Consider the following 13,034-nt stretch of genomic DNA (forward strand, 5'->3'; position numbering starts at 1 on the left):
TTTCTTCAGGCGTTTTTGAGGACGAGTCGGCAGGTGAGGAAGCTCTCCGATTGGTTGATCATCAGCTGATTCCCGAACCCTACGCAATCTGATAATCAGCCAATCGGAGAGCTTCCTCACCTGCTGACTCGTCCGCCGCCAATGCAAAAACGCTTTATGTGGGTTGGCCCTTAGATGCTATTCAAGCAGATGATTTTCAATTTGGGAGGCGCACCGGAACACCGCATGGTCCCCAAGACGCCGCTCACCCTGCTGTTCTAACCAACAGCCGATCGACACCACACAAGGAGTTGTAATCCCTACTCCGGCCGTCCCCAGACACGCGGTGTACCTAAGGGACACCACTAATGACAGCGCCTCCTGTGTGCTTAAACCTTTGTTATCACACAACTTGCATGTCAATTGGCCCAATCTAAAGCCCACAGTGAATGTCATTAATTTTGCAAAAATCATTGTTATTTTGATTCAATGTAGATACATTCAATACAGTGTATTAACAATAATAGAACACTAGAGTATTGTCTAAAAATATCACTAATTTATTAAAAAGTTCCAAACATTTTTCAAGATGGTGACATCTCCAGTGTGACAATTCAAAACTCAATTTCAAGTTTGTGTTATGAATTAATATTATTTGATTTTAAGTTTCAAATTGTCACACTGAAGATGTCACCAGAGGTTTTGAAACATGTTTGTAACTTTCTAATAAATTAATGATATTCTTAGACAATACTCTAGTGTTCTATTATTGTTAATACACTGTATTGAATGTACTACATTGAATCAAAATAACAATAATTATTTGCAAAATGAATGACAGTCACTTGTTTGTTTTATTCTAATGCTTGTTTTATTCATAATCTTGCTTTCTTCTTTATAATTATAGTCTCTTTCACCTCATCTCTGGAAAGTTTCCATCTTTATTTTTTTAGGTACGTTAGTTATAATTATACTACCTACGTTAGTTATAATTATCAACTCGTTTGTAATTTTCTTTGTGTCTTTGTTTGATCTTTTTTTAATACCTACCTGCGCACAGGTTTTAAACCTATACAGGTATCATTTCCCCTCAAATATTACCAGTAATTATTATTTATAATGGACATTATATTTATTCTAGCAGCAATGTTACTTTCTCATTAATAAACTATAAATATATAGCTACATTTAGCATCAACTTGCTAATGCAATAAGTAGGTACCCTTATTGTTTTTCGTTTTCTTTGTTTGTAATGTTTTTTGGAAAATAAAGTTCAAAGTAAAAAAAAAAGTCACTGTGAGCTTTATATTGGGCCAATTGACAAGCGAGTTGTGTGATAACAAAAAATGTTAAAGCTCGACGTGACGGGAGGTCGCCGAAAACTCAACGAGGTCCCCAAGAGGCCGCTCACTCGGTTGTTCCAACCACCGGCCGACACCAGGAGCTGTGATCCCTGCTCCGGCCCTCCCCAGACGCCGGGGTGTACCCAGGGGACACCACCAGTGATGGGAGGTGGTCGTAAATACCACTAGGTCCCCAAGTGGCCGCTCACCCGGTTGTTCCGACCACCGGCTGGCCAACACCACACTAGGAGCTGTGATCCCCACTGCGGCCTCCCCAGACGCCGACTGAGTTTAGCCGGCCCACGGCGACCCTGGGAACTCGAATAGAGGAAGGTGTGGCCCAAAGCCCACTAAGAGCCTATATGACTGGATGTATTCAATTACACAACACAATCCATGCAGAGTTCTTGATTTGAATGCATCACATAGGCTTGCATGAAAAGATTGAATTTTCCCAAAACTAAGCTAAATGTATATTTTGTCCAAGCCTCTTGGTAGAGCCTCCTCTCAATCAGAGAGAGGAGGGCTTCTTTGATTAGTTCTCGTGGAACTAATCACGATTAAAATTTAACCGGCTTTTGTGCAATCGGGCCTTAGCATCTACAGGTCAAATAAAACAAATTGAGCCTTGGACAAATATACATTTAGCCGAATTTTGGGATAATTCAATCTTTTGATGCCAGCTTACATGATGTAATCGAATCTAGAACTCCTGCATGGACTGTGTTGTGAAGTTGAATACATCCAGTTATATGGGCTCTGAGTAGACTTAGGCTGGTCACACACCGATTAGTCAAGACAAGACTAGTCACGTTTAGTCAAAATACTTCACATTGATGCTTATGCCGCATCAACAATGATTAGTCATTGCAATTAGACATGACTCCATAAGCAACTATGTGAAGTCTTATGACTTAACGTAAGTAGTCTAATCTTGACTAATCAGTGTGTGACCAACCTTAGGCCCACACCTTCCTCTACTTGTGTCCCCGGGGTCGCCATGGGCCGGCTACACTCAGTCGGCGTCTGGGGACGGCCGGTGTAGGGACTGCAACTCCTTGAGTGGCGTCGGCCGGTTGGTGGTTGGAGCAACCGGGTGAGCGGCATCTTGAGGACCTCGTATAGTTTTCGGCGACCTCCCATCACTGGTGGTGTCCCCTGGGTACACCCCGGCGTCTGGGGAGGGCCGGAGTAGGGCTTACAGCGCCTGGTGTGGTGTCGGCCGGCCGGTGATGGAACAACCGGGTAAGCGGCCACTTGGGGACCTCGTGCTATTTACGACCACCTCCCATCACTGGTGGTGTCCCCTGGGTACACCCTGGCGTCTGGGGAGGGCCGGAGCAGGGATCACAGCTCCTGGTGTCGGCCGGTGGTTGGAACAACCGAGTGTGCGGCCTCTTGGGGACCTCGTTGAGTTTTCGGCGACCTCCCGTCACGTTGAGCTTAAACATTTGTTATCACACAACTCGCTTGTCAATTGGCCCAATATAAAGCTCACAGTGACTGTCATTCATTTTGCAAATAATTATTGTTACTTTGATTCAATGTAGTACATTCAATACAGTGTATTAACAATAATAGAACACTAGAGTACTGTCTGAGAATATCATTAATTTATTAGAAAGTTACAAACATGTTTCCAACACCTCTGGTGACATCTTCAGTGTGACAATTTGAAACTTAAAATCAAATAATATAATTCATAACACAAACTTGAAATTGAGTTTTGAATTGTCACACTGGAGATGTCACCAGAGGTATTGAAAATGTTTGGAACTTTTTAATAAATAAGTGATATTTTTAGACAATACTCTAGTGTTCTATTATTGTTAATACACTGTATTGAATGTATCTACATTGAATCAAAATAACAATAGTTTTTTGCAAAATTAATGACAGTCACTGTGGGCCAATTGACATGCAAGTTGTGTGATAACAAACGTTTAAGCACACAGGAGGCGCTGTCATCTGTGTTGTCCCCTGGGTACTCCGCGCGTCTGGTGATGGCCGGAGTAGGGATTACAACTCCTTGTGTGGTGTCAGCCGGCCGTTGGTTAGAATAATCTGGTGAGCGACCTCTTTGGGACCGTGAGGTGTTTCGGCGCGCCTCCCAAGTTGAAAATCATCTGCTTGAAAACTTGGCATCGAAGGGCCAAGCCACATGAAGCGTTTTTTTTTCAGGCGTCTTTGCGGACGAGTCGGCAGGGTAGGATGCTCTCCGATTGGCTGATTATCAGATTGGGTTGCGTTCGGGAATCAGCTGATGATTAACCAATCAGAGAGCTTCCTCACATGCCTACTCGTCCCCCGTCAGTGCAAAAACGCCTGAAAAAAACGTTTCATGTGCCTGTCAAAGATAAGGCTTACAATTTACTTTATTGGTAATTTTCATAAAAAAATTTCAAATGTCCAACATTTTATCCCAATGGCCTTAGAAAATTATAAGCTTCAAGAACTGGTTGGCCTTCAAGATCTATTCAACATGTTTATCTCATTTAGTAAAACTTACTTTGTTTTTATTTTATTTTATTTTTTTTAATCTAGTACTACATATTATTTTATTTATTCTAGAACTATTTATTCTTCATGGTTCCTAATAATTGCCTACTCAACATAATTATCATTCAAATTAATATTTGTTATATAATTCAAACTATTATTCGAAAATTTATTGAACTATTTTATGTTACTGGGATGTGTAACAAATTTAATTTTCCACGGTTTGATTAAAAAAATTGAAAGCAGTATTTCATGAAATACCGAAACACCACGAGGTCCCTAAGAGGCCGCTCACCCGGTTTTTTGAACCACCGGCCGGCCGACACCACACCAGGCGCTGTAATCCCTACTCCGGTCCTCTCCAGACGCCGGAGTGTGCCTAGGGGACACCAGCGGTGACAGGAGGTCATCCAAAGCACCACGAGGTCCCCGCTCACCCGGTTGCCCCAACTACCGGCCGGCCGACACCACACAAGGAGCTGTTATATCCACAACACAGTACATGTAGAGTTGTCGGCTCGAGTATATCAGACAGGCTTGCATGAAAAGATTGTATTTTCTCGAAATTCGGCAACATAGATATTTTGTCCAAGGCTTAATTTATTTTAGTTGGAGTAATAGGTAATTGAATCGTTCAAGCTCATATATTTATAGGATAGTCTATGAATATATAATTATTGTTAATTGTCTTCAAATACTTTTTTTTGGTGAGATATAGCGATTCTATCCATAATAAAACACTAGATTATTGTCTAAAAATATCACCAATTTATTAAAAAGTTACTTGTATCAAACAAACAAACAAACTTGTATCAAAACCCAAAGTGTAAACTTAAGTGTCTCAACAATTCGAAACTTGAATTTCAAGTTTTGAATTGTCACACTGAAGATGTCACAATGGGCGTTGAAACATGTTTGCAACTCTTTAAAAAATTAGTAATATTTTTAGACAATATTTTGTCTAGTGTTGTATTATGGATAGATATCACTATCTCACAAAAAAACAGTATTTGAAGACAATTAACAATAATTTATTGTATATTCATTGACTTCCCTATCAATATAATAAGCTCCAACGATTCAAATACCTATTACTCCAACTAAAATAGCTTGAGCCTTGGACAAAATATCCATATTGCCGAATTTTCAGAAAATTCATTCTTTCCATGCAAGCCCATCTGAGAACTCCGCATGGACTGTATTGTGGAGATTCCACGCCTAGTGTGGTGTCGGCCGGCCAGTGTTCGAAACAACCTGATGAGCGGCCTCTTGGGGACCTCGTGGTGCTTTGGGTGACCTACCGTCACCGCTGGTGTACCCTAGGTACACCCCGGCGTCTGGAGAGGGCCGGAGGTGGGGTTACAACGCTTGGTGTGGTGTCGGCCGGCTGGTGTTGGGACAACCGGTTGAAAGGCCTCTTGGGGACCTCGTGGTGTTTACGACCACCTCCCGTCACTGGTGGTATCCCCTAGGTACACCCCGGCGTCTGGAGAGGGCCGGAGATGAGATTACAGCGCCTGGTGTGGTGTCGGCCTGCCGGAGGTTGGAAAAACCGGATGAGCGGCCTCTTGGGGACCTTGTGGTGTTTACGACCACCTCCCGTCACTGGTGGTGTCCCCTAGGTACACCCCGGCGTCTGGAGAGGGCCGGAGGTGGGATGACAGCGCCTGGTGTGGTGTCGGCCTGCCGGAGGTTGGAGAAACCGGATGAGCGGCATCTTGCAGACCTCGGGGTGTTTCGGCAGTAATTTTTCATGAGATCCAAGAAAAAATAATTTTTGTGTGGTTGAAAAAAAATTTCTATGAATTATTATTATAATTTACAAGTTGAAATTAAATTGAGAAATGTTTCCATTAATTGAGTGAGAAATTTGGTATGCAGTAATATTTCTTGGCAACTGTGGAATTCAATTTTCGGATAGTTATTAAAAATATTTTTATTGACTACAAGTTTTTAAACATTGTGATGAAGCTGCCGATAGTTCCACCATTAATTTCAATTAGTGACTTAATAATTTTTTTTCCAAGTACAAGAAATTCAGGGTACTTGTACTTGCAAAAATATAATTTATTAGGTCACTAATTGAAATTAATGGTGGAACTATCGGCAACTTTATCATATAATGTTTAAAACTTGTAGTTGATACAATTTTTTTGAAGAACTATCCAAAAATTAAATTTCACAGTTGCCAGATATATTACTGCTTTTTAAATTTTTCACTCAAATCATGGTCACATATCAAGATTTCAATTCAATTTCAACTTGTAAATTATAATAATTATTTTTTAAAAAATTTTTTAACCACACAAAAATTAATTTCTCTTAGATCTCATGAAATACTACTGCTTTCCATTTTTTTTTTTTTTTTAAATTGAACCGTGGTCACATAAAATTATTAGAATGCCATTTTTATTCTTACCATATCCCAGAAACATAAAATAGTTCAATAAAATTTTAAATAATAGTTTGAATATATAACAATAAAATATATATTTGAATGATAATAATTATGTTGAGTAGGTAATTATTAGGAATCATAAAGAATAAATAAAGGCACAGTAGATTATATTAAATGAGATGACTATGTTCAATAAATCTTAAAAGCTAACCAGTTCTTGAAGCTTAAATAATTTTTTGAATGTATAACAATAAAATATATATTTGAATGATAATAATTATGTTGAGTAGGTAATTATTAGGAATCATAAAGAATAAATAAAGGCACAGTAGATTATATTAAATGAGATGACTATGTTCAATAAATCTTAAAAGCTAACCAGTTCTTGAAGCTTGGAAATTTAAAATTTAAATAACTTTCCAATGTCACTTGAATAAAATTTTGAAGATTTGTAATTTTTTTTCACCTAGTAGATGAATTAATTCATGATATGGGTAACTTGATGTGGAAATACATGTAAAATAAACCTATATGACTTGCAAAAAGTTTCAAAATTAAAAAAAAAGTACTAACTATCGTCTTTAACAATATACCTAGTAAATAAATTTCCAAGGTCACTGGAATAAAATTTTGGACATTTGTAATTTTTTTTTTTAGAAAATGGTATACCTAGTAGAAGAATTCATTCATGATATGGGTAACTTATGTGGAAATAGAACATGCAAAATAAACCTGTATGACTTGCAAAAATTTTCAACATTTAAAAAAAAGTACAATCAACGTCTTTAACAATATACCTAGTAGATAAATTAAATCATGGCGGGGTAACTTGATGTCAGAATAGAACATGTAGAAGTAATTAATATGAATTGATAGAAGTTTCAAAATTAGAAGAAAAGAATTTATCAGCTAAGCTCTTGAAAAATATACCCAGTAAATAGCTTAATCATGGATATGGATAGCTCGAAGTGAAAGTAGAACAACATGTCTGTACAAGTAACAAATAGGCCTATGACATGCAAAAGTTTCAAAATTTTATAAAAATAAAGTTCCAACTTACCCCTTGCAAAATGTCTAAACTGCTTTCATGAATACTGGTTGATGTAATTTACTAGATATATCGTAGCATACTACTGGTTCAATCACTATTCGAATTAAACTTAGTTGAAGAAACACTAGACAAGAGTAACAAATAGGCCTATGACATGCAAAAGTTTCAAAATTTTATAAAGATAAAGTTCCAACTTACCCCTTGCAAAATGTCTAAACTGCTTTCATGAATACTGGCTGATGTAATTTACTAGATATATCGTAGCATAATACTGGTTCAATTACTATTCGAATTAAACTTAGTTGAAGAAACACTAGACAATGTTATAGCTGTAGCAAAAGTTTGGAGAGAAAATCATAACCTCACTTTCCTCTCGGACGGTAGCTGGCAGACTGACCGGGCATGGGCTGTGTGACAGATTATAAGAACGAAAACAACATCAGCTGACTGTGACGTCACGGCATGTCTACTTCTTCTTCAACTTCTTCTACTGTATTCCGATACACCGATCAAAAATTGAGGGCTAAATCAAAGAAGAATAAATTATTTAACGTTAAAAATTAATAGTAATGTCGATATTTTTAATTGTTGTTGAATAAATTGGCCAAATTTGAAAATAATGATAAGGCCGCTTGCACACTAGTCGAGATAAGGCGAATGTACATTGGCGATTATTTGAACCAATGTCTACGATTTGATTCAAGTATTGTATGTTTATGAATTTTGGGGATAATTTTGTGAAATTGGGGTAGTAAATCACGGGAAATTTTGAAAATATTACTTTTTATTGATGAAATGGTTGTAGTACGATTGCAGTATGAAAAATATCACAGCATGGAAAGAATTGTAAAGATATCTACGATTTGATTCAAGTATTGTATGTTAATGAATTTTTGGGGTAAATTTGTGGAACTGGGATAGTTTTCTCACTGGAAATCACGGGGGGAAATTTTGAAAATTTTATTTTTTATTGATAAAATGGTTGTAGTACGATTGCAGTATGAAAAATATTATCACAGCATGGAAAGAATTGTAAAGCTATCTACGATTTGATTCAAGTATTGTATGTTAATGAATTTTGGGGGTAAATCTGTGGAACTGGGGTAGTTCTCCCACTGGAAATCACGGGGGGAAATTTTGAAATTGTTAATTTTTATTGATAAAATGGTTGTAGTACGACTGCAGTGTGATAAATATTAGCACAGCAAGGAAAGAATTGTAAAGATATCTACGATTTGATTCAAGTACTGTGTGTTTATGATTTTTGGGGATAAATTAGTAAAATTGGGGTAGTTCTCCCACTGGAAATCACGGGGGGAAATTTTGAAATTGTTAATTTTTATTGATAAAATGGTTGTAGTACGACTGCAGTGTGATAAATATTAGCACAGCAAGGAAAGAATTGTAAAGCTATCTACAATTTGATTCAAGTATTGTATGTTAATGAATTTTTGGGGTAAATTTGTGGAACTGGGATAGTTTTCTCACCGGAAATCACGGGGGGAAATTTTGAAATTGTTAATTTTTATTGATAAAATGGTTGTAGTACGACCAGTGTGATAAATATTAGCACAGCAAGGAAAGTATTGTAAAATTTTATTCAAGTATTGTATGTTTATGAATTTTGGGAATAAATTTGTGATATTGGGGTAGTTTTCCCACTGGAAATCACGGGGGGAAATTTTGAAAAGATTATTTTTTATTGATAAAACGGTTGTAGTACGACTGCAGTGTGAAAAATATTAGCACAGTAAGGAAAGTATTGTAAGGATATCTATGATTTGATTCAAGTATTGTATGTCAATGAATTCTGGGGATAAATTTATGAAATTGGGGTAGTTCTCCCACTGGAAATCACGTTGGGAAATTTCGATAAAATGGTTGTAGTACGATTGCAATGTGAAAAAATATTATTAGAGCAAGGAAATTAGTGTAAAGCTGTATTCCCACAAATCATTGACGATTACAGTGAGAATATTATTCCTATAAGTTTTTATGTGACTATCCATACACGCTTGGCCGTGCTGAGTGGGAATAGTTCCATTTGAACCCATGGAAATTATATTTTCACTGTCTGTTAATATTACTGATATGCAGGAATCCAGGCTAGTCTGTACCACTCCAGAGTTTTTTCAAATTAGCTGTCAATTTTTTATGCGATATTTCTATAGTTTTGGATTCACTTTGAAATGTCAGTACTCGTAGTTATAAGTTCTGCCGTTAGATGGCAGCAATTACTGGGTAATATTCAACAGTACAACTGCTCAAACTGACAGTATTCTATACATATTTATAACACAACCGCTTCCCATTCTACCAATGCGGTCAGTTTGATGTGAATACTCCAATTCATTGTAATGTGTTTTATTTTTTTATTGAATTGAAGGAATTATTGGATGTGATCTTGAAGGAGTGTATCTATTTTTTATTTATTATCACATGAATATTGTGTTATAGTGAGGTCTACGTTATAATTATTTCAGTATTTGATGAGAACTAGTGTTGCTATCCTTGTCTATCATTCGACAAAGCTGATAGCGCTATCCGTTTCTAACTCTGCAACGTTGCCAGATCGGTTTTTAACAATGTAGGAATATGAATAATTGACAGAATTATTTATTTGATTAATTCATATGGCTTTTATTGGCAGAGAGATCCTTTTGGATGTTTTGCATTGCCGTATTACCCAATGTTATTCCCTATTAACACTCAAGTTCATAGGTTATATATTGGGTTTTCTCACTAAAAATTTGCACTTTCACTTCCTGAGTTTGTATTTTATAAAATTTAGAATTAGAAAAACTCTTTTCTAAACATAAATTCACATATTTTGGGCCGTTTTCACAGTGAAAGTTTAAACTAAATTTCATTTTAATTTGGATTAAATCCGTATCAAGTCTCGTTTGTTATGCTGTGTTACATTTTGAGTTTAAGCCACCAGCTGATTTGATTCAGTTTAAGCTTTGACTGTGCAAACGGCCCTTAAAGATTAAATATTTTGGTAATTAATTATATTTATACATTGTTCAAAAAATGATCTGGCAACGTAGCTGAGGTAGAAAAGGATAGTGCTATCTGCTTGGTCGTATGATAGACAAGGATAGCAACACCAATGTTTATCGAATCTAATACTGCTATTATATCGTGGACCTATGAATGTTTGTATCAATCAATCAAATAAATAAATATGACCAAGTATTGGGAGTTGGTTGTAATATCAGTTTGATTACATTATTGACGACGGTTTGAAGAGAATCTCTAAATTTTGACTAGTGTAATATATTTATTTATTTATTATTTTACAAAGGCGACTTTCTAGAATTATTTTAAGCCTAGGTGATGATGATGGGATGAATGATAATACAATGAAGGTAGAGTTATGAATTAATAAAAATTATAGGTTATGCTATCCACTGGAATTGATTTGAGTCCACTTAGGGACGGTTTCCGAGCTCGGGATTTAGCCAAGTCCTAGACTTTAAACAGCTGGAGTCAGAAAATTGGCTTTCCAAAACGGGGCGTAGTCACAGCTTTTATAACAGTAGTCGCAGTTTTTATTTTCTCATTTCTATAAATTGGAAACGTTTTTCCTTGACGAAATTAGACATTCCTAAATAATTCAAAATAGCTGAAACTTTACACTATTTTCTCTTTATTTTATGTTCAATTCTCTAGTTTTTTCGAAATTTAATTCAAACGTGACTATGACAATGACTGCGACTACGCCCCGTTTTGGAAAACCAATTTTCTGACTCCAGCTGTTTAAAATCTAGGTCTTAGCTAAATCCCGAGCTCGGAAACCGTCCCTTAATGACTATAATATGATTATTATGTGAATGAATGTTGAAGAATTGTGATGTATTTTGTCAAAAAATGACGTTGGTATGTGTTGATTTGTTGCAGGTTTATTTGGCATCTGTAACTATGGTGTGGACATAAATGGATATGTGAACGACCCCGAGAAAGGCCTTTGTATTTGGCTGCAGAAACGATCAAAGACTAAGCAAACGTGGCCTGGGCGGTGGGATAATATGGTGAGTTGTTTATCTCTTTAATATTTGCTTATTGCTCTTTGGATTAATTAATTCTTCTATATCATCAGCTCCTTTCTTTTTTCAGCTTCTTTTTCTCTTCCATTTTTATCTTGAGAGTATTCGTGATTGCTCTTTAATTAATTAATTAGTTCTAAATTTCAATTTTCTATTGTTAAATCATCTTATCATCCTCATTTGCTTACATTCAGAACTCTTTATCTAATTCTAAACATTTTTAATCTTTAATCAATTGGTTATATTACTTACACATATTTGTGTATCATTTGCATGATGCTTGATTGGGAATTTTTGTTGAGTTTAGGGGTGGGCTGTAATTGATTATTAGTTGCTATGGCTTCTAGGGAATTGAGCGTTTATTATCAAAATGTGAGAGGTTTAAGGACCAAAACTCATGTGTTATTACAATCTTTACTTGCTTCTGAGTATGACTTGATCTTGTTGACTGAAACATGGCTGAATTCTGGTTTTTCTGATAATGAGGTCTTTGATGAAAGATATGTCGTCTATCGCCGGGATCGCCCCGGAAGTGACTCATGTCGGGGAGGGGGAGTTCTGATAGCGGTTCGTAAGCAAATCCGTTCTGAAGAGTGTGTCAACATCAACTCATCTTTCGATTGTCGGAGTTTTGAGAGTTTGATGATTAAAATATTTGATAGGGATGGTCCTATATATGTTAATGTTGTTTACTTCCTCAACTCTGCCAATTCTGAGAGCTATGGAAAGTACTTTGACTGTATTGAAGGATATGTCCACTTGATTGGAGATCGACTGCTTATTGCTGGTGACTTTAATTTGCCTGAAGTAACAGATTGTAATTATGATCTTCACAATGGCTCGGTAGCAGCTAAGAGGTTAGGACATTTTCTAAATTTCTTGACTTGAAATCAATCAATGGAATAAAAAACTCTAACCTACGCACTCTGGATTTGGTTCTTTGTGGTTTACCCGTTATAAACGTTGAGCATGACTCTAATGCACTGGTACCAGAGGATATTGAGCACCATCCAGCCCTGAATATAAGTTTGATAACTGGAATTTCTGTGAAACGGCGATCGCCCGTTAATGCTCCTCCTGTCTATGATTTCCATAGAGCAGATTATTTTGCACTGTATAATTTGCTCAGAGATTATGACTGGAATGATTTGTACAGATTTGAGGATGTTGATGCGGCCGTTGACTGGTTCTACAGTGTCATTTATGAGTGTTTTAATGCCACGATCCCCCTTAAAAGCATCTCAAGTGAGAGGTCTAAGTATCCGCCTTGGTTCACTCGCCAAATAATTGACTTGGTTAAGAGGAAGAATAATGTGCACGTAAACAGCGATCTTCATTCGTTACAAAGATGAATTTGTAAGACTGAGAAGGGAACTGAAGTCTTTGATTGCAGTTGCCTATCAGAATTATTTGCTGAAAGTTGAGTCTGACCTCGGTTCCAATTCCAAGAATTTTTGGAAGTTTGTTAATGAGAAGCGCAAGTCCGATGGATTTTGTGAGAAAATGACTCTGCATGACAAACATTTTGTTGGCGATGAAATTCCCTCAGGGTTCGCCAATTATTTCGGATCTGTTTTCTCACCAGTCACCGCTTGCTTTGAGGAGGGTGATGGAATTGAGTTTTTGCATGACACAGCCAATAGTACTCTGGAAGTTGCATCATTATCGGAGAAAAGTATTCAATCTGCAATCAAAAGATTAAAGCCTAGAGTAGC

General features: G+C 36.7%; 1 protein-coding gene across 2 annotated transcripts in view; it reads left to right on the forward strand.

Moving 5' to 3' along the window:
• Window positions 1–13,034, forward strand: part of LOC111054980 (uncharacterized protein YJR142W-like) — a 121,403-nt gene that overhangs the window by 84,413 nt on the left and 23,956 nt on the right. For both annotated transcript variants that reach the window (XM_039439612.1, XM_039439611.1), the window contains one exon: window positions 11,174–11,304. In XM_039439612.1, coding sequence (XP_039295546.1) covers window positions 11,174–11,304 — 131 coding nt within the window. The remainder of the gene's footprint in view (window positions 1–11,173; window positions 11,305–13,034) is intronic.

Source organism: Nilaparvata lugens, chromosome 13 (assembly GCF_014356525.2).
Source record: "Nilaparvata lugens isolate BPH chromosome 13, ASM1435652v1, whole genome shotgun sequence".
Lineage (NCBI taxonomy): Eukaryota > Metazoa > Arthropoda > Insecta > Hemiptera > Delphacidae > Nilaparvata > Nilaparvata lugens.